The 27219-nt window shown below is 41.8% G+C and overlaps 1 protein-coding gene across 15 annotated transcripts in view; it reads right to left on the bottom strand.

Moving 5' to 3' along the window:
- Positions 1-27219, bottom strand: part of ZNF143 (zinc finger protein 143) — a 63679-nt gene that overhangs the window by 18554 nt on the left and 17906 nt on the right. For all 15 annotated transcript variants that reach the window (XR_012423401.1, XM_045371475.3, XM_045371474.3 and 12 more), the window contains 6 exons: positions 27092-27166; positions 12540-12659; positions 10915-10990; positions 9115-9240; positions 5610-5789; positions 989-1216 (listed from right to left, as the gene is read on the bottom strand). Coding sequence is in view for 14 of the 15 variants with exons in the window: in XM_045371475.3 (XP_045227410.1) it covers positions 989-1216; positions 5610-5789; positions 9115-9240; positions 10915-10990; positions 12540-12659; positions 27092-27166 (805 nt within the window). In the remaining variant the exon portion in view is untranslated. The remainder of the gene's footprint in view (positions 1-988; positions 1217-5609; positions 5790-9114; positions 9241-10914; positions 10991-12539; positions 12660-27091; positions 27167-27219) is intronic.

A 27219-nucleotide genomic window follows, 5' to 3' on the forward strand; every position in this document is an offset into this window, starting at 1 on the left:
CAATTGATGTAATATCTAACCATGCACACTTACAGTGTTTTGGCTAGAAAATAATCACCATGAAGACTGATGGAATTGCTATTCTCCTACCATCACCTAACAAATACCTGAAAAGACAAATCAGGACTACAAGGAATCATCTGAGCAGATGACTTGTTCTTTCCCTTATTCTTCAACAAACTTTTTCCACCTAAATGTTTTTCAATGCTTCAATATCAGTTGTTAAAAATGAGAAAAGATGCCATCTCTTAATTTTCAAATTTACTTCATTTTAGAGGTACTCAGTGAAACTATAAGACAACTTGCTTTGTGTTTTAGAAGAACCTACTTCCTTTTACCTACTTACCTATGCTTATTTACCTGAAATAATTCAATGTAATTCTCTAAAATATTTTTCCAAGAGTTTACTGAAACAAATAATTTTGTCTCTTACAATAACATACTTAATAGCACCTGAATCAATGATGAGTTATTTGGGAGTACTTGTCTACTGTTACGATTAAGACCAACATCCTTAATGGACCCAAACAGTCTGGCTGCCCCTGCCTCACTCTCCAGTCTTGTTTCACCACCTTCCCAGGCAGTACTGCCCTACTGGCCAGGTTTCATCCAGTATCTCCAATTTACTTTGGTCTCTCCAACCTCCTGCCTCTCTGCATGTGCCATTCTCTCTATTTGGAACATTCTCTTGCCTTTGCTTCCTGCTTCCCTTCCCAGCAACCTCTGCTTCTTCACCCAGTTAACCTCTATTCAACCTCCAGATCTCTCTAAAAATTCCTTCCTTGACCTCCCAGACTAACATTCCCTTCTATACATCCCAGAGCACCACATACTTTTCTTCAATAGCACTTACTGCAGCTGTGAATTGTGTTTGTGTGATTATATGACTGACACATTATGATTTGAGAAAATGCTATGAATCATAAATTATGTTCATAACTGTTGATTCTCAAACTCAGAAACAAAATATAACAGACAAAACTCTCACCTGGGGGTGGCTCAAAGAAGGCTTCCTGCTCCTCCTCGATGGGCTCAGTATCGTTGTGGGCTGTCCGTTTGTGCATGGCCAGCGTGGAGATCTGCTTGTATGTCTTCCCACAGTGGTTACAGTTGTAAGGTTTGGAATGAGTGTGGACAACATGATGTTTGTACAAACTGGAATATTCTGTAAACCTTTTGTCACACCCAGGAACTGTACAAACATATGGCTTTTCCCCTAAAGAACAGCACCAACAAAAAGTTCAACTTTTACATATGTAGGCATAATCATTCCATACTTCATCCCCAGGGGGTAAAATACCTCTAAAAATAAATAATTGCCAAATCCCTCCTCATCCCACCATGAGGCAGCACACAAGAAAAGATTCCCTAACTATGGTTTTGACTTGACTCAAAAGGTAGTATGCATCCTTAGTGCTGTCTCCATGCATCAACACCAGGTTCCCTTTAATCTCAAGGAATGAGAAAAGGATGGAGATGTTGCCCAGTTTAACTTTAATGAAACTGTAATTTATTGTTTCCCATAATTAGATAACCTAGATACTGTTAGTGATACTCTATTAATAATGACAATAATAAATGCTATTATTACTGTAACTTATGCAGCTTCCTAAGAATTTTATAAAGATAATAAAAAAGGATTTTATTTAAAAGTCTATTAAACCTAGTTAGATATGTCAATACATCTGAAAGGACATACATGTTTCATTTAACTTAACCTGACTTCTTGCATCCAATCAAAAGCTACTGAGTATTTACTAAGAGCAAGCAGGCAATACATAGGGAAGTAAATACTTAAATTTTTGTCCCATGAAACAGCTTGAGAACATTATAGGCAGTACATATATTTTTAGGACTTTTTATTACAGAAAATTTCAAATATACACAGAAGTATAGAGAAATAGTACCCCATGTACCAATCATCCAGCTTCAACTATCAATTCATGACCAATACTGTTTCTTATATTTACTACCCATTTCCCCCTTCTTCCTGACCAGGATTATTCTGAAACAGTTCCAGGTAACACTCTTTTTCTTTCAGACTGTATACCTAAAAGATGTGTTCCTGCTTAAAAAATATGTAAACAAAATTAATATTACTTAATATCACAAAATATCTAGACAGTGCTAACATGTGGTGGTATACGGACCTAAAACTGAAAGCAAACTGGAACAAATTAACCTAATTGTTGAAATGAATACTTTTAACTACACTGAAGGGGTTGGGGTGGGGGAACAAATAAATTAATTAAGGTAGCTCATTTACACAGTATTTGACTTATGCCCTCAGTCTTGGGCTCAGTGGTGAGGGTGAGGGGAAGAATTGCAAACAAATATTCAGCTTGTCTGCAGTAGGCTTGTTTACTGTAGTGGTATGGGTGAGGGGTAGAATTGCAAACAAATATTCAGCTCATCTGCAGTAGGCTTGTTTACTGCAGTGGTATGGGTGAAGAGATTCTGAAACTATTTTAGTTGGAATAAAACACTGAGCAAATGAGTAAATATTTCAAATGCTGCTGGAAGTAAGGGCTCCAGCTGTGGAAAAGGGAGAATACAAATATGGAATGGGGGAAGAAAAAAAAAGAAGAACCCTGTGGTGAAATGGAATTGGAGGTATTGGTGTGAATTCAGATTTTTAAAATGTACATATGAAAGTGTGTATACATATACATGTCCTGATTTATTCTCATTTCACACATTCCTTGGGTAACTGCACCTTTCCCAGTGGTTCTAAACACACTAAACCCACCCAAAATAATAAGATATTACACTAATGTACTGGAACATAAGTCTTATACATAACGTAATTGGCGATTGCTTCCTGTCCTCTGCCCAGTTCCCATTCTCAAAGCAGGCAGGTTAATGTTCTTATTTTGGTGGATGGTTGTTGAGATGTGGTGAGGGCAAGAGAAAGGGCAGCCAATCTCAACTTGGAAAAATCAGGCCAAGTGATATTTAGGCTGGAGCAGAAACTGCCACTAGGTGGCACCAAACCACAGCCAAGAGGCGAAAGGATTTGGATTGCGCTTTTGAGCTCCCTTACTGGCTAGTTGCATAGCCTGCCTCAACTGGGTCATCTGACTAGCCTTGCGGGGGGGGGGGGGGAAGGACTGCATTTCTCAGGGCTGAATCTTTACACTCTACTAGATATTGTGACCAGTTATTGTAGCAGTTACTTGATCATTAGCCAATCTTTTCTTCCAGCCCACAACTACCTCTTAGGTCAGACCAACATTTATAACTGCATACTGACTGTCTCTACTCCAATTATTCTCAAACAGTCTACTAAAAGACCTGGGGAGCTTTTAATACATCCTGATGCCTGGGCCTCACCCCAGTCCAATTATGTCAGAATCTTTGCAGACAGGATCTGGAAAATCAGTCTATCAGTCTATTTTAAAGACTGATTTATGCAGCCTCATTTGAGAGCACTGCTCTACCTAAATGTTCCAAAGATATCGGTATGGCCAAACTTAATGTAGGCATCTCTCTTATTGAATGCTAATTTGCCCATAAAATGTGTTGAATGGCTAGCTTTCAGATAATTAGTCTGTATTCCATTACTTTTTTCTTTTCTTTTTGAGACGGAGTCTCTCTCTGTCACCTAGGCTGGAGTGCAATGGTGTGAGCCACCACGCCTGGCCATAATTATTTAACAGTAAGTGAACTCATTTGTAGGTACGTGTTTATGTATAGCACATAAAAATTGAGTATCAGGGCTGGGAGTGGTGGTTCATGCCTATAATCCCAGCACTTTGGGAGGCCAAGGCGGGTGGATCACCTGAGATCAGAGTTCAAGATCAGCCTGGCCAACATGGTGAAACCCTGTCTCTACTAAAAATACAAAAATTAGCCAGGTGTGGTGGCAGGGGCCTGTAATCCGAGCTACTTGGGAGGCTGAGGCAGGAGAATTGCTTGAACCCAGGAAGCAGAGGATGCAGTGAGCTGAGGTCACGACACTGCACTCCAGCCTGACTGACAGAGCGAGACGCCGTCTCAGAAAAAAAAAAAAAAAAAAAGTATTTTGGCCGGGCACAGTGGCTCACACCTGTAATCCTAGTGCTTTGGGAGGCTAAGGTAGGTGGATCACAATGTCAGGAGATGGAGACCATCCTGGCCAACATGGTGAAACCCCGACTCTACTAAAAATACAAAAATTAGCTGGGTGTGGTGGTGTGCGCCTGTAGTCCCAGCTACTCGGGAGGCTGAGGCAGGAGAATCGCTTGAACCCAGGAGGCGGAGGTTGCAGTGAGCCTAGATCATGCCATTGCACTCCACATCGGGTGACAGGGCGAGACTCCGTCTTAAAGAAAAAAGTATTTTAATTTTGAATTAACAAAAGTTTACTCTTAATACCAGTAATAAAACAATAATTAAAATTTTTCTTATAAAACGAATGCATATTCTGCCTTACTCTCACATTTGCCATTCCATTCTCACCCACCAAAACTATATCCACAAAATGGAGGATTAAAATTAAAAGCTTCTATACTGCAAACGATATCATCAAGAGAAAAAAAAAAAAAACCAGCCACAGAATGAAAGAAAATATCTGTAACTCATATCTAATAAGAGACTTAGATCCAGAATTAAAGTTACACAACTCAGTAATAAAGACACAACCCAATTTTTAAAATGGGCAAAGGATTTGAATAGACATTTCTCCAAAGAAGATATTACACGACTAATAAATACATAAAAAGATGCTTTGGCCAGGTGTGGTGGCTCACACCTGTAATCCCAGCACTTTGGGAGGCCGAGATGGGAGGATCACAAGGTCAGGAGTTTGAGACCAGCCTGACCAACATGGAGAAACCCCGTCTCTACTAAAAATACAAAATTAGCCGGGCGTGTGGCACATGCCTGTAATCCCAGCTACTAGGGAGGCTGAGGCAGGAGAATCACTTGAACCTGGGAGGCGGAGGTTGCAGTGAGCCAAGATTGCGCCATTGCACTCCAGCCTGGGCAACAAGAGCAAAACTCCATCTCAAAAAAAAAAAAGGTTTAGGAGGTACCTTAACTGTGACAGCACAATACGCAAGGCCTCTGGCTACCTCTCAGAACTCACCTTGTACAAATCTTCTACATGTACTTGATGCTCCTGTCATATGGAACCACTAAGTATCATGCTTTTTCATACCTTTGTGCCTTTCCCCATGACATTTCCCCTGCCAGGAATACCCTTCTCTCCTATGTGGTAAACTTCAGGATTGAGTCTGTATGCCGAATTTCCCCCAGAAAGCCTTCCCAAAATGCTTCTCCCATTTCTGCAGAAGTGACTGCCCCCCTCTCTGCTCCCACAGCATCTTGTCCATATAATGGGAGACACTGCAGTAACTTGATGTCTACTATCTCTTCCCAAGTAGCCTGCCCTTGGCAATGTCTTATCTCTCTCTCTCTGTTTGATGGCTGGCAGGAGATACTCAATAACTGTTTGTTGGATAAATGAATGTATGAATGTTAAGGTGAAACTTTTTTAAGTTGCTTAATCTCCTTCCACCATGCCAAGTGATAGAAAGGAAGGAAGAGATTAGTTGGAAATGGTTTCTGGAAGAGGCAAGAGTTACAAGCCTTGAATGATAAAAGACCAAAAGATCAGAGATTGTTACCTGTGTGTATCCTCACGTGGTTTTTATAATTTGTTGCACTGGCAAATGCCCTCCCACATCCTGGCTCTGTGCAGTAATAAGGTCTTTCTCCTGTGTGTGTCCTAACATGCACTTTTCTGATATTTGATGTTGTAAAGGACCGACCGCAGCCTTCGAAGGGACACTTAAAGGGCCTTTCTCCTGCAAATATAAAGGGTAATACATTAAATGGTGCAAAAATATATAGAAGATTGAAATGTCTTATCCTTCAATCCTGCCTAGGATCATGCTCAAGACTCTAGCCTTCTGGTGCTGAACTTCCCTTTCGGCATTTTTTTTTTGGCGGGGGCGTTGGGGAAACAGCATCTTCCACTCCAAACTTAAATTTACATAAGAAACTGGGAATGGTATTCAAAACTAATCACTGATTACATAGTTCTCTAAGATGGAATCATCCAGGTAGGCAAAAAAATGAGCTGAGAAAAGCAGAGAGAAAAACATAAGAAATATAAAAGAAAAGTACAGTCAGGAACATGAATTAAATTAGAACAAACCCAGAATTTCCTAAAAGCTTGTATCCTACTTGATTTATTCTACAATATCTTGCAGGAAAAAAAAGTTTGCTCTTTAAAAATATGGTGTTTTGACCAGCCTGGTCAACATGGTGAAACCCTGTCTCTACTAAAGATACAAAAAATTAGTCGGGCGTGGTGGTGGGTGCCTATAATCCCAGTTACTCAGGAGGCTGAGGTGGGAGAATTGCTTGAACTCAAGAGGCGGAGGTTGCAGTCAGCCGAGATTGTGCCATTGCACTCCAGCCTGGGTGACAGAGCAAGACTCTGTCTCGAGAGGAAAAAAAAAAAAGGTGTTTTAAGTAATGTTCAACAAGATAATGCCTAATATTAACTGTGTCAGGAAATAGTAGGTGTTCAAGAAACACTTGTGTTAATGAACCAGAAAAAAAAAAAAAAAAAGAAAAGAAAATATAGCGCCTAGCACATATGTCAAAAACACCTGCTGGACATACTACTACTACTCTCATTATCTAAGTTTATAAAAAGTCTGGCCAGGCACAGTAGTGCATGCCTGCAATCCCAGCACTTTGAGAGGCTAAGGCAAGCTGATCACTTGAGCTCAGGAGTTCAAGACCAGCCTGAGCAACATGGCGAAACCCCATCTCTACAAAAAAAAATACAAAAATTTAGCTGGGTGTGGTGGTGCACACTGGTAGTCCCAGCTACTCGGGAGGGTGAGACGGGGGATCACCTGAGCACGAGAAGTCAAGGCTGTAGTGAGCTGTGACTGTGCCATTGCACACCAGCCTAGGCACTGAAGTGAGACACTGTCTCAAAAAAAAAAAAAAAATCTGCTTTACCAATTATGTTTCTTTCCTTCATATTTGCTTTATACAATCTTGGACCACAAAAGGCCTTTAAATTGTCAAGCAAGAAGTAGCCTTTGCTTTTGATTCCCATGTACCCTTTTCTAGGTAGAGCTCAAATTAGGCAAACAACTTCTGGGGAAGGGAAAAAAAATATCTCTTTATGTAGACAGATACAGATATTTATCTATATATAGTAAGGATGTTAAATTTTTTTTTTTTTTTTTTGAGACGGAGTCTCGCTCTGTCGCCCAGGCTGGAGTGCAGTGGCGGGATCTCGGCTCACTGCAAGCTCCGCCTCCCGGGTTCCCGCCATTCTCCTGCCTCAGCCTCCCGAGTAGCTGGGACTACAGGCGCCCGCCACCTCACCCAGCTAGCTTTTTTGTATTTTTTAGTAGAGACGGGGTTTCACCCTGTTAGCCGGGATGGTCTCGATCTCCTGACGTCGTGATCTGCCCGTCTCGGCCTCCCAAAGTGCTGGGATTACAGGCTTGAGCCACCGCGCCCGGCCGGATGTTAAATTTTTTTAACAGACGGAGTCTCACTGCGTTGCTCAGGCTGGAATGGAGTGGCTCTTCACAGGCACGACGGTTGCACACTGCAGCCTCGAACTCCTACCCTCAAGCAATCCTCACACCTCAGCCTCCCAGGTAGCTGAGACCACAGGCACATGCCACCATGCCTGGCTAGTTTGTTGTTTTTCTTTTGGTCAAATGAAATTATGATTTCCCTATTGGTGCAAAGCATTCCAAAAGATTTCTCCCCTTAAGTATGAAATCATTTTAAAAGGAGCAGGAATCTTTGATCCTATCTTTAGTAAGTTTTATTCACTATGTCAGCCTAAGGAAAACAAAGAGTTTATCTTAGGCAAGTCTTTTTCTCTTGGATCTAGATGACCTCTAAAGTATTCCCAGCTCTGACATGCTAATGATAGGGAATCAAATGTTCTAGAATAATTTTCACTGTATTACTACTCTGATACCGTAACATCCTGCTTTGTTTTTGCACTGAAATCTTCTGTATTTGTTACAGAAGTCCTTATGCCCCTTACTCAATCCCACACTATACCAATGAAAACATCATGATTTTAAAGCTGTTATATGAACATGTGGTTTGACAAATGAATACAATGAAATAAATCACAATTCTGACGTTTTTAAATCAATATTTATAGAACTAGATTATTGGTTTGATATAGCTTTTATATAACAAGTTGGTTTTATTTGCAAATTCAAGTAGAATTTATGGGAGCTTGGAAATACTCACCTCTGATACAATAAATAAAAAGTGCATGAATGAGATGGAAGCAGGGACCTACAGTTCTGTTCCTCAATGTTGTAAAGTAAAGCCAATTTGGGGTCACACTTGAGTTGCAGGTTAAACATTAATAGCTGCAAGAATCCTACATGGAAATTAGCTAAACTATTTCATATATTTCCACATATGAGGACACAGCTATCACACCATGTTTAAAACATCTATACTAAAATCCCAAACTAAATTACCTTAATGCTGCATTATTTAGTCAACAGCTCATAATAGCATCTCTTATCAATAGCTGCTGAACTTTTTTTAGCTCCAATCCAAAGCAAATATTTACCTTATTAATACCAACTCCACAAGTAATCAAGTATAAGGAGGAGAGGAGATGGTCGGGGAGATAAGAATAAAGTACTATTTAGGAAAAGAAGATAAAATTTAAAGAGAAATGATCACAAAAAGTAATGAGTCTTCCTTTCTGTGAGGCTGTTGGGGTTCAGACACTTTCTTTAGCAGCTGCTTAATGCAGGAAAACAACTGGGTGCCTTAGGTTCTGTCTCAGCTCGGCTGCTAATTAGATGTGTAATCCTAGGTAAATAAACTTGTTGCCCAGACAACTCCTAAAACCTGAGAGAGTTCGTGGTCTAGGGCCACTGTTAATCCTTTCTGGGACACAGACCCTTCTGAGAATCTAACAGAGCTATGGGACCTCATCCTGAAAAGCAGCAGACATGCACAAACAGCAAGTCATATGGAATTTCAGGGTTTTAAGAGAGGTCCTTGATACTGACTTCCTGAAACTCTTCCAGAGACTCCTTCCTCAAGTCCCCTCCCTGCAGATTTAAGAATTCCTGGCCTAAAATGACACTCTGTTTCCACTAGTACCTGTATGAGTTCTGATGTGTTTCTGTAGATCTCCTGAAGTTTTGAAAGATTTAGTACAATTATCTTCTGAACACCGATATGGCTTTTCTCCTGTATGAGTTCTGACGTGACTTTTTAATCCATAACCTTTAAGAAAAAATTAAAAGAAATGTCATTACACAATATTCCTCTAAACGTGCACACTGAGATTAAGTCACTGAAAAATATAGTCAATACCAAGTATAAAATATTAGGCAAATACACTGAATAACTATTTAAAATGTACAAAAGGGCCAGGCACGGTGGCTAACACCTGTACCCCCAGCACTTTGGGAGACCAAGGCGGGCGGATCACCTGAAGTAAGGAGTTCCAGCCCAGCCTGGCCAACATGGTGAAACTCCGTCTCTACTAAAAATACAAAAAATTATCCGGGTGTGGTGGTGCATGCCTGTAGTCCCGGCTACTTGGGAGGCTGAGACAGGAGAATCGCTTGAACCCAGGAGCGGAGGTTGCGGTCAGCCGAGATCACGCCACTGCACTCCAGCAACAGAGTGAGATTCCATCTCAAAAACAAACAAACAAAAAAATGTACAAAAGTATCACAGCTCAGGACTGCCATCCTAAAAATTCAATAGTTTCATTTCTGTCTAGAAGAGGCTGTGTGTTTCTTTCTAAAGTGCTTCAGTTTTGTTTTGTTTTTTTTTTTTTTGAGACAGAGTCTTGCTCTGTCACCCAGGCTGGAGTGCAGTGGCGTGATCTCGGCTCACCGCAAGCTCCGCCTCCCGGGTTTACGCCATTCTCCTGCCTCAGCCTCCTGAGTAGCTGGGACCACAGGTGCCCACCACCACACCCGGCTAATTTTTTGTATTTTTAGTAGAGACGGGGTTTCACCGTGTTAGCCAGGATGGTCTCGATCTCCTGACCTTGTGATCCACCCGCCTCAGCCTCCCAAAGTGCTGGGATTACAGGTGTGAGCCACCGCGCCTGGCAAGTGCTTCAGTTTTATCAGATGTTCTCATACTCCAAAAGCTCAAAGTAGAATCAAGACATGGAATGAAGAATGAAGTCAGGAGGTCTGGTGCCAGTCCTGGCCCTGCTGGATGCAGAGGTCTCATCCCATTGCTAAGGCCTGTCCTGATGCTGGAGTCTATGGCAGCCTTTAAAGCTTGGCTTTTATTTTCCTGCTAAAATAAACAGAATGTGGAGGAGTGAAAAGTATCAAACACAGCAGGCAGGCCGGGTGCAGTGGCTCACACCTGTAATCCCAACACTTTGGGAGGCCAAGACGGATGGAATACTTGAGACCAGGAGTTTGAGAGCAGCCTGGCCAACATAGTGAAACCCCATCTCTACTAAAAACACAAAATATTAGCCAGGCATGGTGTCGCGCGCCTGTAATCCCAGCTACTTGGGAGACTGAGGCACTAGAATTGCTTGAACCTGGGAGGCAGAGGTTGCAGTGAGCCAAGATCCTGCCACTGCACTCCAACCTGAGTGAGCGACAGAGTGAAACTGTGGGAAGGGAGAGAGGGAGGGAGGGAGGGAGGGAGGAAGGCAGGAAGGCAGGAAGGCAGGAAGGCAGGAAGGAAGGAAGGAAGGAAGGAAGGAAGGAAAAAACACAGCAGGCAGAGACAGGTCAGTGAAGAAAGAACAGAGGGGTCTAGAGCAAGCAGGACAAAAGGCAGTTATGAGAGAGACTGAAGAACTGATCATGTGCTTCTGCAGATTCAGACACAGCCAAGGGGTCAGTTCCTTCCACTAGCCTGTCTCTACTTGACCCCTAATTAGAACCAAGAAAAAAACAAAATTCATACTTTTACCTGTTGCAAATGCCTTCCCACAGCCTGCATGCTCACACTGATAAGGCCGATCTCCTGTGTGTGACCTCTCATGGACCTGTGATTAAAATGCAGGCATGATTCTATTTCCTTTACCTATTCCTCAGGAATATGGTTGCAACACAGACCTACTTTTTCCCACACTGCTAAATGATTTTGTTGTATGCTTTTTTTTCCTTATAAAAAAGATAACTTCACAAAAACGATAGCCCAATAGTTCTCAATATAGACCTAAATGTTAAATATTAAGAGGTACCTACTAATAATATTTTAAGTAGGGAACAGGAACGTTTGAGGTGTGAGCTTTCTCGAGTGGTCAAAGGTGTTTGCATGAAACACACACATGATGAGAAACTAGAAGCAGGGGGCTGGGAGAGGCTACACAACGTAAGGTTCAGAGTGTGGAGGCTGCTGCTAGAGGGGCCTGGATCTGAGGCAAGGATCCACCACTGCCCAGTGGTGTGGACATGGGCACTTGCCTTCTCTAAGCCTCAAAGGCCTCTCTGAAAAGTAGGGACACAATAGTATCTACCATAGAGGGATGCTGTGACAAATGAGTAACAATGACAATGGCTAACATTTACTGAACATTTACCACATCAGGCCACTCTTTTTAGTACTTTATGTGTATGGTATTAATTTAATTTTTACAACCACTCTGAGAGGGAGACAACTCTTAGGATCCAATTTTATAGATGAGGAAAATGAGGTACTAAGAGGTCAACTAACATGCCAAGGTTACTGATAAATAGTGAAGATGGGCCCTAGGGTCACTATTCCAGATATGCTAAGTGCACACTTCGTGACACATTGGAAGTTCTTTAACAAATCTTAGCTATTATTGAGTCATGGTATATTCTGTTACATAGAGCAACAAGTGAAATAATAATACTTAGCCCAAATATTTATGTATTTATTATTATTTTTTTGAGATGGAGTTTCGCTTTTTGCTGCCCAGGCTAGAGTGCAGTGGCGCAATCTTGGTTCACTGCAACCTCTGCCTCCCGGGTTCAAGCAATTCTCCTGTCTCAGCCTCCCGAGTAGCTGGGATTACAGGCGCCTGCCACCGCGCCCGGCTAATTTTGTATTTTTAGTAGAGACAGGGTTTCACCATGTGGCCAGGCTGGTCTCGAACTCCTGATCTCAGGTGATCCACCCACTTCGGCCTCCCAAAGTATTGGGATTACAGGCGTGAGCCACTGCACCCGGCCTTAGCCCAAATATTTAAAAGACAAATTAATACCAACTTTTGCTAGATTTCAGTGAATTAACAGAGATGTGTGACTACACACATATCTCTCATATAATTATATGGATTTCATACTTGACAACATATATTCAAATACATAGAGTACCTACCATGTGCCAGGTAGTATCCTGGACACTAGGAATACAGAGATGAAAAAAACACAGTCCAAGCCCTCAAAAAATTAACAGTCTCTAAAGTCTGCATAGGTTTTTACATGTCTGTGTATGAGTGTGACCAAGTCCCAGTATCTTGATAACTGGGACAAAACAGTGGCATCTGAATTACAAAAAAATATGATCTTAGTATTTAATATCCTAGGTATTCTCATAACCAGATAGAACATTTCTTTTATATATACCTTGAGATGATGAGCTGTTGTATATAATTTTCCACATCCATCATATTCACATCGAAATGCCTTCTCTCCACTCTGCTGAGATTTAGCAGTTACTCTTGCAGCATGTCCTTGTAAAACAATCTAAATAAAACAAATAGTATCATTTAAATTACTTAAGCCAGGCACAGTGGCTCATGCCAGTAATCCTAGCACATGGGGAGGCAGAGGTAGGCTGATCATTTGAGCCCAGGAGTTCAAGACCAGCCTGGGCAACACAGCAAAACCCTGTCTCTATATAAAAAAATATTAAAAAGTTACCCAGGTGTAGTGGTGCATCTGTGGTTTCCAGGCACTTGGGAAGCTGAGGTGGGAGGATCACCTGAGCCCAGGGAGGTCAAGGCTGCAGTGCACTGTGGTTGCACCACTGCACTCCAGCCTGGGTGACAGAGTGAGACCTGTCTCAATCAATCCATCAATAATACAGAAATAAAATGGACAAATTATGATTTTCAGAATAAAAAAGATAAAACTGTTATGTGGGTTTCCAATCTCAGGTCATCACTTTATTAGGATTCTCACCCTAAGTCAGTCACATTAATTCCATTGCATGGCTGAATTCAGTGACTCTGAAAGTACAGCAGTCAAAAGGAGAGTCACAGAAATACACAGCTGGAGCTCACAGATTATTCCCACTCTAGAAAATCAACGTAAGTAGCATCTTCATTGGATGCAGGTATTCCTTGATATACTCAAGTGATCCGTCTACCTGCTTTTTTTTAGAATCTGTGTCCTAAAAACAATGCCAGAAGTGTTTTCAATTTCAAAAGCAATGAGAAAGGGGGGAATTAGATCATCTGAGTCACCTATAGGAAACATTACAATCCATACAAAAAAATTACTACTCTGCACTTATATTCATTAGAAGATCATTTTTCTGGGATGTAATACCATAAAAATCCAAACACTGATTTTTAAAGGCTTTTTAAAATAGAAATTAGGGTATCATAAAAATTGAAGAATGACTTTCTACTCTGTGGGCCATGTGGTGATAGTGTTGCAACATCCTATCTCTGCAGACTGTCACACATGGCACATAATTCTGGGTAATGACCTACTACAATTACACACATCCCAGAATGGTAAGGGGAGAGAAAGGAGGAGTTACAGAGGCTAGAATAACAGTGGGGGAATTGAGAAATACCCTGCATTAGGTGACAAGAATATAGAAAGACTTTGACTTTTCCTTGTAATATAAATCAACTAAAAAACAAGCAGGAGAGATCTCAGTGTAATTGTTAAATTACAAGCTATTTATTTTGTCATCCCCATACTGTGGTATGTCTATTAAACGTTGCAGACCATAATTATCTGAACGAAGGTAGATCTGTTGATAAAATATTTGTATAAAAGTATGCATAGGCCAGGTGCAGTGGCTCACGCCTGTAATCCTAGCACTTTGTGAGGCCAAGGTGGGCGTGTCACGAGGTCAAGAGATCGAGAACATCCTGGCCAACATGGTGAAACCCCATCTCTACTAAAAATACAAAAATTAGCTGGGCGTGGAGGTGCACAGGCCTATAGTCCAGGCTACTCGGGAGGCTGAGGCAGAAGAATCGCTTGAACCCAGGAGGCGGAGGTTGCAGAGAGCTGAGATCACGCCACTGCACTCCAGCCTGGAGACAGAGTGAGATTCCGTCTCAAAAAAAAAAAAAAAAAAAAGTATGCATAATTCCCAATGGGCAAAAGGGAAATGTTCATTATAGACTGAAAAGTGCCTATACAAAGAATAATGTAATTCTACATCTTTTCTGTCTAGAAAATTCCATCTCCCTACTTCCATGAGGCCTGTTCTCATCATTCCAAACACAGATGATTCTTCACTTCCTCAGCAAACCTGTGATATTTAGCTTATATCACTGGTATGAAACTTGACCTTCACACTGTCTTGTTGTAAAGATATTTATATTTCCTTCTCTTCCCTATTAGTCTATCAGTTACTTGAAGTCAAGAACTATGTCTTATATGCCTTCATAACTCACAGTGCTAGGTTCACCCTGAAAATGTCGTAAGATTTATAAAAGGATTCATACCACTAAAATATATGAACAGAATTACAAGAAATTTTTCTTTTTAGGGGTATTTTTAAAGTTCTAAAATTAAGATTGTGGTAACCGTTCAATTTTTTGAATTTACTAAAAACCACTAAGCTGTATACTCTAATGGGTAAATTTAAGTATGTAGGCTGTGCCAGGCACGGTGGCTCAGGCCTGTAATCTCAACACTTTGGGATGCCAAGGTGGGTGGATCACCTGAGGTCGAGTTCGAGACCAGTCTGACAAACACAGTGAAACCCTGTCTCTACTAAAAATACAAAATTAGGGCTGGGTGCAGTGGCTCACAACTGTAATCCCAGCATTCTGGGAGGCCAAGGTAGGCGAATTCACCTGAGGTTGGGAGTTCCAGACCAGTCTAGCCAACACAGTGAAACCCTGTCTCTACTAAAAATTACAAAAAATAGGCGGGCGTTGTGGCATGTGCTTATAATTCCAGCTACCAGGGAGACAGTGGCAGGAGACTCGCTTGAACCTGGGAGGCAGAAGATGCAGTGAGCCGAGATCAAGCCACTGCACTCCAGCCTGGGAAAGGAGCAAGCCTCCGTCTCAAAAAAAAAAAAAAAAGGCCGGGCGCGGTGGCTCAAGCCTGTAATCCCAGCACTTTGGGAGGCCGAGATGGGTGGATCACGAGGTCAGGAGATCGAGACCATCCTGACTAACACGGTGAAACCCCGTCTCTACTAAAAATACAAAAATTAGCCGGGCGTGGTGGTGGGCGCCTGTAGTCCCAGCCACAGGGAGGCTGAGGCAGGAGAATGGCATGAACCCGGGAGGTGCAGCTTGCAGTGAGTGGAGATCGCGCCACCGCACTCCAGCCTGGGAGACAGAGCGAGACTCCGTCTCAAAAAAAAAAAAAAAAAAATTAGCTAGGTGTGGTGGCGAATGCCTATAATCTCAGCCACTTGGAAGGCTGAGGCAGGAGAATCACTTGAACCCAGGAGGTAGAGGTTGCACTGAGCTAAGATTATGCTATTGCACTCCAGCCTGGGCAATAAGAGCAAAACTCCATCTCAAACAAACAAAACTAAATGAATCAATAAATAAATAGTATGTAGGCTGGGCACAGTGGCTCAAGCCTATAATCCCAGCACTTTTGGAGGCCAAGAAAGGCAGATCATTTGAGATCAGGAGCTCGAGACTATCCTGGGCAAATGGTGAAACCCCATTTCTACAAAAAATGCAAAAACATCAGCTGTGCATGGTGGCACCTGCCTATAACTCCAGCTACTCAGGACTGAGGTGAGAGGATTGTTCAAGTCCAGGAGGTTAGGCTGCAGCAAGCTGTGTTTGTGCCACTGCACTCCATCCTGGGTGACAGAGTAAGACACCTGTCTTTCTTTTTTTTGAGACGGAGTCTCGCTCTGTCGCCCAGGCTGGAGTGTAGTGGCACAATCTCGGCTCACTGCAAGCTCCACCTCCCGGGTTCATGTCATTCTCCTGCCTTAGCCTCCCAAGTAGCTGGGACTACAGGCACCCGCCACCATGCCCAGCTAATTTTTTTTCTATTTTCAGTAGAGACGGGGTTTCACCGTGTTAGCCAGGATGGTCTCGATCTCCTGACCTTGTAATCTGCCTGCCTTGGCCTCCCAAAGTGCTGGGATTAGGGGTGTGAGCCACCATGCCCAGCTGACACCTGTCTTAATAAACAAAAAAGTAATACAGAAATAAAATAGATAAAATTACAGTGACAAAGCGAGACCCTGTCTCAAAAATTAAAAAAAAAAAAAAGTATGTAAAATATATCTTTTTCTTGTTTTAAGAAATTGGAGTCTTGCTATGTTGTCCACACTAGACTCAAGTTCTTGGGTTCAAGGAATCCTCCTGTCTCAGCTTCCTGAATAGCTGGAACTACAGGCATGTAACACTTTGCCCAGCTAGTATGTGAAATATATCTTAATAAAACTATAAGAAATGGAAATCAAATATTATTAGAACAAAAAAGTTTCTTAGGCCAAATGCAGTGGTTCATGCCTATAATTCCAACACTTTAGGAGGCCAAGGTGGGAGGATCGTTTGAACCCAGGAGTTTGAGACCGGCATGGGAAACATGGGGGAACCCCCATCTCTGCAAAAGATAAAAAACTAGCTGGGTGTGGTGGTGTGTACCTGTGGTCCCAGCTACATGGGAGGCTGAGGTGGGAGGATCACCTGAGCCTTGGGAGATCAAGGCTGCAGTAAGCTATGATCGCCCCACTGCACTCCAGCTTGGGCGTCAGAATGAGATCCTGTCTCAAAAAAATCAGTTTCTGTTTACATCTCATGAAAACAGAAGAGCCTCTATGAACCCTTTAAAAATTAGCTATTATTTTAATAACTTCTTTATAATTTTTTTCATGTATTGTAACAGCAACACATATACTCTGGAGGAATCTGGATACCATAGTGAAGAACAAAAAGTTCAACCAGGCACGGTAGCTCACATCTGTAATCCCAGCACTTTTGAGAGATTGAGGCAGATGGATCACTTGAGCCCAGGAGTTGGAGACCAGTCTGGGCAACATGGCAAAACCCCATTTCTACAAAAAAATACAAAAATTAGCTGGGCATAGTGGTGTGTGCCTGTCATCCCAGCTACTTGAGGGGCTGAGGCAGGAGGATTACTTGAACCCAGGAGGTTGAGGCTACAGTGAGCCAAGATTGTTCCACTGCCCTCCAGCCTGGATAATAAATGAGACCCTGTCTCAAAAAAAAAAAAAAAAAAAAGAAAAAAGAAAAAAAAAAGCTCAAGCATGTTATAATTCCACCATCCAGGGAAAACCATTGTCAACTTCTTGGTCTATTTCCATTCAGTATTTTTTATTTATTTATTTTAGAGATGGGGTCTCACTCTGTCGCTCAGGCTAGAGTACAGTGGCACAATCACAGCTCACTGCACCCTCCAACTCCTGGGCTCAAGTGATCCTCTTGCCTAGCCTCCCATGTAGTTAGGACAACAGGTGTGTACCACCACGCTCAGTTTGTTTTCAAAAAAAAAAAAAAAATTGTACAGAGGGAGTCTTGTCATGTTGTCTAGGCTGGTCTTGAACTCCTGGCCTCAAGCAATCCTCCTGCCTCAGCCTCCCAAAGTGTTTGGATTACAGATGTGGGCCACATGCCCAGCCCAGTGTTTTTTAAATACACATATAAGTGTAGAGCTTTATTTTAGTAGAATTGACATCAGGCTTTATATGATTTGTAAAGGCAGATTTCAACTGACGAAAGACTCCAAATTAAGAGAAAAGGACTCTTCTTCCTGTTCTCTTCCCCTCCTCTCTAAGAGCACTATGAAATGAAAGTGCTTACCACCTTTCCACATCTGTCAAACTAAGCCCAGCTGCTCACACTTTCAGACTAGGTAGCAGCAGCAAATAATCCCTGAAAGACTCATATCTGAATCTTTTCTGTTCTTCTATTGCTTCCTCCTAAGACAATTTATTAGGAGCTTCATTTCTGGTATGAAACACATACCAGGAATTTGGCATCTAATTTAGTTAAGCCAAGGAAACAATGTTGAATTCCTAACCAATGATGAGTATTGGAAATTTTTTCCAAAAATGTACTTGTTTTTGCTCCTATTCTTAATGTCTATAGTGGAGACTTTAAGAACTTACAGTAGTAAAATAAGGGTCAGAAAATTCAGTTTAGGGAGAACTACTGAGGTTTCTGAATGTGTGCCTATGGGGTGGGGACATGGGTGATAACAGCAAGGTTTCGTATTTGTAAGCCAGCTGAAGTCACTAGCATTTGGCATGCTATGAGAATTATTAGTAAGGGCAGTGTCCAACAGAATTATTTCCACTACTATCTAATTACCCAAAACAGACCTCTCTTAAAGGCATTCTCACGAAGTGCAGTAGGATGAATACCTGTACAAACACCCAACTAACAAAAGGAACCTCTGGAAAGAAAACTACAAAAATAGCAATGACCTACAGTATACAGTAGTTGGAAAAATAAAAGGCCAGGAAGACACAGTCAAAAAGTCATTCTGGCTTTTATCTCAATGCATAGAGTATTTGGGTGTGATAGGATTCCCTCTCTTTTTATTGGAAATGTTTCCTTGCAAAGCTCTTTATCTCCAATCTAGGCTAACATTTACCTTCTCAATTCCCAAATAAATGTTTTTTTTCTATTTGGAACCCGCTTTGTATCTATACCTTATTCTATTTCCAATAAACTACCCTTTATACCTATCCCTCCATCACAACTCCCTACCACTTCCTATCACAACATTGTAAAATAATAAATGTTTAATAAATGATTGGCTAAATACCTACTTCTTAAAATGATAAATAAAATACTGTTCCTGCCTTTGTAGGGCTCTCAGTCTAGCTAGTAAAACTGTGCTATTAATGAAGGATTATAATGGAACATAATAATTGCTATCACAGGAGTCTATGAAAAGATCTAACAGGGCAAAATGCAAAAGTAGGGAGATGTAGGTTAGGGCAAGCTGTCTAGGGGTGAAATTTGAAGGCTGAAGAAGACGACTGGGGAGTGCTGTCCAGGCAGAAGGAACAGTATGATCAAAGGTTTACAGTATATCTATAAGAAGTGGAAACAACATGAGAGTATTATGCTTACATAATAGAATGAGTTTCATGAAAATGAAAGTTTAGGACCAAGTTTGTGAAAAGCAATAGATGCTACCCCAAACAGTAAGCCTAGACAATGAAAGCCAAAGGAAGGTGTTAAAAATTTTTAAGTAAGGGACAAGCCAAGATCAGCTCTGTGTTTTAATTAATTAATTAATTATTATTATTATTATTATTATTTTTGAGACAGGGTCTCGTTCTGTTGCCCACACTGGAGTGCAGTGGTGCAATCTCAGGTCACTGCAACCTCCGTCTCACAGGTTGAAGCAATTCTTGTGTCTCAGCCTCCCGAACAGCTGGGACTACAGGCGCGTGCCACCATGCCTGGCTATCTGCATTTTAGAAAGAGAACTACAGTAATGGCGGGGAACAGACTGAAAAGACAAATAAGCTAGGGAAACCAAAAGAAGTTTGTATAATCATAAATATGCAGGAAAGAAGTGATAAAAACAAACCTAGGATAATGACTGTGGAATAGAAAGCAATAGCTGATTCTACAGATGTTTTAGGGGCAAAAATGGACAGAATCCATAACTCAAAAGCTCAATTAAAAGACCAAAACTATAATAGGTACTTCAGGGTTATGTAGCATGAGATATGTGCTGTCTCTGTCAAAGAAACAGCAATCTGATATATCATCACAAGGGAAAACTCTCAAGGGCAATTTTGAAGCTAACACCAATGAAATATTAATCAGCTTCCAAGAACCATGTGTAGAAAATGACTTAACTGGTATTTAATGTATGTTCTGAGAATTAAGACATAACCTTAGCTCTGCCATAAATTCATCATGTGTAATATTGTGCAAGATACATAGGGCGTATCTGCCTGTCTATAAAGAACATATTGTGGCCAGGTGTGGTGGCTCAAGCCTGTAATCTCAGCACTTTGGGAGGCCGAGGCAGGCAGATCACCTGAGGTCAGGAGTTCGAGACCAACCTGGCCAACATGGTGAAATCCCATCTCTACTAAAAATACAAAAATTAGCCGGGCATGGTGGCGGGCACCTGTAATCCCAGCTACTCGGGAGGCTAAGGCAGGAGAATTGCTTGAACCTGGGAGTCGGAGGTTGCAGTGAGCCAAGATTGCGTCATTGCACTCTGGCCTAGGTGACAAGAGTGAAATTCCATCTCAAAAAAAAAAAAAAAAAAACGCCGAGTGCAGTAGCTCACACCTGTAATCCCAGAACTTTGGGAGGCTGAGGCAGGCAGATCACAAGACCATCCTGGCTAACACAGTGAAACCCTGTCTCTACTAAAAATACAAAAAATTAGCCAGGCGCGGAGGCGGGTGCCTGTAGTCCCAGCTACTCAGGAGGCTGAGGCAGGAGAATTGCTTGAACCCAGGAGGCAAAGGCTGCAGTGAGCCGAGATTGTGCAACTGCACTCCAGCCTGGGTGACAGATGAGACTGTCTCAAAAAAAAAAAAAAAACAAAATCACACACATAATGTTCTAAGTCAGTAATGTTTTTTCTTTTTTGAAGGAGTCAAACACCTTTGGCAGATAAAATCTTACACAGCATTCTACTGTGTAAAACAGACAAAGGAACTGGAGCTGCTGGCCTTGGCAGATGAGGGTAGATCAGAGATCTGCGAGTCCCTGACAGGACTACTGAAACCTCAAAAAACAGGGCTTGAAAAGCCCATACTAGACAGATAACCTAAGTCCTTTTAGGCTTAAACAATCTAGGAGGTGATAGTTATACTAGCACCTAGGACCACTATATTCTAAAGAAGTGCAAATTCCAGAGGTAGATACATGACTGGAGCTAAGATTAAATTCCAAAGTGACCTCAAAAATAAAGAGGCTAACTGGCATTTACTGAGCAGTTGCATTTATGTTATGCACTGTGGTGGCTGCTTTACACATACTGTCTAATGTATGCCCCCCTGGCTACCCAATGAATTCAATATTATCTATGATTTACAAATAGAAAAAAATGAGACTCAGAGGGGTTAAGTAATGTAACTTGCCCATGGCCAAAATCTAGGAAGTGAGATCTGAAGGAGTTTGGCTCTAGAGCTCAAGCTATTAACCTACCAGGTTTCAGGATGCTGTAGTCTAGTGGCACCTAACTAGCAGAGCTTCTGTAATCATAGAGTGAGAGACTCAGTAGGGCTGAGGATAAATATTGCATTATATTGTCTGGTTTAGTAGTTATAATCCCATTTACTGTAATGGCCTAATGCACATGGGAGATATAACTTACAATCTGGTATTTGTTAATTTGTATGATGTAAATAATCTATATTCTTGGGGGAGGATAAAAGAAAAACAATTTGAATTTTAAAAAACGTGTTCTCTTTGAAGAAAGGAAACAATCCTAGAAGTGTGGCACCAGAGGAACTTCTAAGGAACCATGAGACACATCAGCACTGCCAGGAAGATTAAAAAACAAAAACAAGGCGGGGTACGGTGGCTCCTGCCTATAATCCTTGGGAGGCCAAGCCAGATGGATCACGTGAGGGTAGGAGTTCAGACCAGCCTGGCCAACATGGCAAAACCTTGTTTCTACTAAAAATACAAAAATTAGCTGGGCATGGTGGTGTGAGCCTGTAATTCCTGCTACTTGGGAAGCTCAGGCATGAGAATCACTTGAACCCAGGAGGCAGAGGTTGCAGTGAGCCGAGATTGTGCCACTCTACTCCAGCCTGGGTGATAGAGCGAGACTCTTCTCATAAAAAAAATAAAAAATAAAAAAAAAAAAAAAAAAAGGAGAGAGAGAGAGAAAACAAAAACAGTCGATTTCTAACAATAATTATCATCAGGTAGTAAATCTCTCACTTTTTATTTTTTACTAATCTATACTATTTGGATTTTCTAAACATAAACATGATTACTTTTATCTTTAAAAATATGTAAAATAGATATGTGTAGAGTAAGATTATGGGTCATTTTGGGTTTTCTTCTTTGTACTTTCTCTGAATTAAAAAAAAACTACTACAAATATTATCTTAAAAAATCTTTGGCCAGGTGTGGTGGCTCATGCCTGTAATCCTAGTGCTTTGGGAGGCTGAGGTGGGCAGATCACTGGAGGTCAGGAGTTCAACCAGGAGGCAGAGGCTACAGTGAGCCGAGATCAGGCCGTTGCACTCCAGCCTGGGCAACAGAGTGAGATTCCATCTCAAAAAAAAAAAAAAAAAAAAAAAAAAAAAAACTTGCCCCTAAGACAGTCATCGATCTAATTAATAGCTTTCTTTTAGAGGTGGAAAGATAGAGACTTAGAAAAGCAGGGTTTAGGCTGGGCATGGTGACTCACGCCTGTAATCCCAGCACTTTGGGAGGCAGAGGCAGGTGGATCACTTGAGGTCAGGAGTTTGTGATTAGCCTGGCCAACATGGTGAAATACAAAAAAAAATTTTTTTATATTTCTTTAACAAAAATATAAAAAATTAGCCGGGCATGGTGGCATGTGCCTGTGATCCCAGCTACTCAGGAGGCTGAGGCAGGAGAATCAGTTAAACCCAGGAGGCAGAGGTTGCAATGAGCTGAGATCAGGCCACTGCACTCCAGCCTGGGCAACAAAGCAAGACCCTGTCTCAAAAAACAAAAACCACAAAAAACCAAAGTACTAGGTTCTCAACCTTAAATATGGTAATTAATTGTTTTAGAGAATGGTGAAGTCATGAACTTCCGATCCAGCACTAATGAAGAGAAATATAATGAGTCACAAGTGCAAGTCACATATGTAATTAAAAATTTTCTGAGCCAGGCACGGTGGCTCACACCTGTAATCCCAGCACTTTGGGAGGCTGACGCGGCCGGATCACGAGGTCAAGAGATCGAGACCATCCTGGCCAACATGGTGAAACCCTGTATCTACTGAAAATACAAATATTAGCTATGTGTGGTGGCATGTGCCTGTAGTCCCAGCTACTTAGGAGGTTGAGGCAGGAAAACTGTTTGAACTCGGGAGGCGGAGGTTGCAGAGAGCTGAGATCACGCCACTGCACTCCAGCCTGGTGACAGAGTGAGACGCCATCTCAAAAAAAAAAAAAAAACCCTGGCCACGTAAATTGGTTCACACCTATAATCCCAGGACTTTGGGACGTCAAGGCAGGAGGCTCACTTGAGCCAACACTGCACTACTACACTCCAGCCTGAGCGACAGAGCAAGACTCAGTCTCAAAAAATAAAAAAATAAATAAAATAGGGGTCAGGCGTGGTGGCTCACGCCTGTGGTCCCAGCACTTTGGGAGGCCAAATGGGCAGATCACAAGGTCAGGAGTTCGAGACCAGCCTGGCCAGCATGGTGAAACCCCATCTCTACTAAATATACAAAAAATTAGCCAGGCATGGTGGTGCATGCCTGTAGTCCCAGCTACTCGGGAGGCTGAGGCAGGAGAACTGCTTGAACTGAGCAGGCTTGAACGGAGGTTGCAGTGAGCTAAGATTGCGCCACTGCACTCCAGTCTGACAGAGCAAGACTCTGTGTCAAAAAAAAAAAAAATACCAGGCATGTTGGCTCAAACCTGTAATCCCAGCATTTTGGAAGGCTGAGGTGGGTTGATTGCTGGAGGTAAGGAGTTCAAGACCAGACTGGTCAACAGGAGGAAACCCCGTCTCTATTAAAAAATACAAACATTAGCTGGGTGTGGTGGTGCATGCCTGTAATCCCAGCTACTCGGGAGGCTGAGGCAGAAGAAACATCTGAACCTGGGAGGTGGAGGTTGCAATGAGCCAAGATCACACCACTGCACTCCACCCTGGGCAAGAGAGTAAGACTCCATCTCAAAATACATAAATCAATATAATAAAATAATAAAATAAAATAAAAAATTTCTAGTAACCAACTGAAAAAAATTAAAAGAAACAGGTGAAATTAATAGTAATTATTTTGTTTAACCCAGTAAGTCCAAATTATCATTTCGATGTTATCAATATAAGAAATTATTGATATTTTACATTCTTTTTACCGTACTACGTCTCCAAAATCTACTTACAGCACATCTCAATTTGGACTAGTCACATTTCAAGTGCCACATATGGCTAGTGGCAACCGTACTGGACATTGCAGATCTAGTCTGTAAGGAAGAGGTATAAAAGGCAAAGGAGAAAGAGCTACAGTAAAAAAAAAAAAAAAGAATCCTATTCAACAGTCTTCTATTTGTCTACTGGTACCCATACCAAATGGTAATATGTCTACAGATAAAGAGTAATGGGGCTTTTTATGACATTTTGCCTCAGCAGTTCTGAATTCCTAGTTACGTTTCTGAGTTCAGAAATTTTTTTTTTTTTCAGACAGTCTCGCTCTGTTGCCCAGGCTGGGGTGCAGCGGTGCAATCTTGGCTCAGTGCAACCCCCACTTCCTAGGTTGAAGAGATTCTCCTGCCTCAGCTTCCCGAGTAGCTGGGATTATAGGCACACACCACCACACCCAACTAATTTTTGTATTTTTAGTAGAGATGGGGTTTTGCCATGTTGGCCAGGCTGGTCTCAGACCCCTGACCTCAGGTGATCCACCCGCCTTGGACTCCCAAAGTGCTAGGATTACAGGCGTGAGTCACTGCACCCAGCCTTTTCTTTAAAATATTCTAGTTTTTAAAAATGTAGTTGTCTGTCAGTCACCAGTAAGACAGATAACTTATTGGGCCACTCCAATACTCCAAGCCACTGACCTATAACTCCCGCATATATTTACCCTGTGTTTGCATCTTTTTTTTTTTTTTTTTTGAGACAGAGTCTCGCTCTGCTGCCCAGGCTGGAGTGCAGTGGCCAGACCTCAGCTCACTGCAAGCTCCGCCTCCCGGGTTTACGCCATTCTCCTGCCTCAGCCTCCCGAGTAGCTGGGACTACAGGCACCCGCCACCTCGCCCGGCTAGTTTTTTGTATTTAGTAGAGACGGGGTTTCACCGTGTTAGCCAGGATGGTCTCGATCTCCTGACCTCGTGATCCGCCCGCCTTGGCCTCCCAAAGTGCTGGGATTACAGGCTTGAGCCACCGTGCCCAGCCCTGTGTTTGCATCTTAATAGAGGTTGACTTAGGTGGATTTGACATAGAACTGTACAAAAAATATTGAAGTCTCATTTTTTGGGGGGTGGGGGAGAACAGGGTCTTGCTCTGTTGCCCAGGCTGGAGTGCAGTGGCACAATCGGCTCACTATAACTTCAAACCACGGGCTCAAGCGATCCTCCTGCCCTAGCCTCCCAAATAGTTGTGACTACAAATGTGTGCCACCATGTCTTGCTAATTTTTAAATTTTTTGTACAGACGGAGTCTCACTTTGTTGCCCAGGCTGGTCTCAAACTTCTGGGTTCAAGCAATCTTCCCACCTCAGCCTCTCAAAGTATTCAGATTACAGGTGTGAGCCACCACACCCACCTTAAAGTCTCATTTCATTCACAAAATATGAATATGAATTGAGACCTGAAAATTTTGCTAAGAATCACACAGCATCAAAGCTGATGGGCTTAGTGAACTGAAAACTGTATTTATACTATTGCCACTTTGTGGCATCACTTCAGCTGGTAAACAGAAATACTGGCTATTCAGCAATGTGTAGAAGCATCATATTTCTTTTTTTTTTTTTTTTTTTGAGACAGTTTCGTTCTTGCTGCCCAGGCTGGAGTGCAATAGTGCGATCTGGGCTTACTGCAACCTCCGCCTCCTGGGTTCAAGCGATTCTCCTGCCTCAGCCTCCTGAGTAGCTTGGATTATAGGCACTAGCCACCATGCCTGGCTAATTTTTTGTATTTTTAGTAGAGGCAGGGTTTCACCATGTTGGCCAAGTTGGTCTCGAACTCCCGACCTCAACTCATCCATATACCTCAGCCTTCCCAAAGTGCTGGGATTACAGGCATGAGCCACCATGCCTGGCCAGAAGCATATTTCTACAAGTGATTTCAGTGATTCCTGTTATTTTATCACTTACTATTAGCATAAATGTAAAATCTTCTTGACAACCCCTAACAGTATCACTCAATGTCATAAGTGGTCATGTTAATGCTCAAGGTTATAAATGTGACCCTGAGTAGCAATTTAAGGAGTTAAATATAATAAAACTCTGAAGAATGAAAAAAAAAAAAAACTACTATAAAGGAACAGTCAACAAAATATTAGAGATAATTGGTGAGAAAATAAAGAGCAGCATTAAAGCAGGAATGTCCTACAATGATTGTATAAGCTCCAAGCATACCCTCCACACAAACATCCCCCGCAAACACAAAAACAATTCTTGAATAACATAAGTTTTGAGTTTTTGATTGTAGGAGATACCCAAGAATGTACCTGTCACTACTTTGTACATACTACAAAACTTGGAGAAGCACTGGTGCTCTAGGCTGTTAATTAGGTAAGGGGCAGCCAATGACTGGACCCAGGGTGAACATTTGAACCATGGGAAACCAGCCCATAGGCCACCTGCAGACCAGGAAGCAGTCTGGTAGAAAAAGTATAAACAGCTTTGTCCAAGATTAGCTAGGCTGGACTCCCCCTTCAGAAGTTGAAAAGGAAAATATGGAGGGAATCAGTTGGAAGGAGAAGAAATTTAAAAATACAAAAAGCAAAGCAGTGAGGATTATTTAGAAAGAATCATGATGGAGTCCCAGAAAAAGTATCCACAAATTGCCATGCCATGGGTGGGGGCAGTCAGGAAATCACCTCGTCTCCACAACTGCCTTGTCCAGAAAACTGCCTTAGAATTCAGCACACAAGTTTCAACTGGATTTCTGTGATATTTCCATTTCTTTAGTGTCATTTTGCATCCACCAATGAACACTGGGACCTCAGGCAGTTTGAGAAAGCTGCTGCCTAATACATACATTGTTTTTCTGAATCGGTGAGATTTTCCTAGAGAGGTAGTGAGTTACCTATTCTTACTTTCATCCACAGAAGGGCACAGAAATGCTAAGATAGATTTTTATATTAAAAAGTAGTTTTACATACCTGCATTTTTTTCTCTTGCTCATTTTCTCCAATCATTCCAGTACCTGTTACACTTTCACTTCCATCAATGGACACCTATAGGAATAAAATAAAGCTTTAAAACATTTTCCATTTTGATAATGGTTTAG

This window comes from Macaca fascicularis, chromosome 14 (assembly GCF_037993035.2).
Source record: "Macaca fascicularis isolate 582-1 chromosome 14, T2T-MFA8v1.1".
Lineage (NCBI taxonomy): Eukaryota > Metazoa > Chordata > Mammalia > Primates > Cercopithecidae > Macaca > Macaca fascicularis.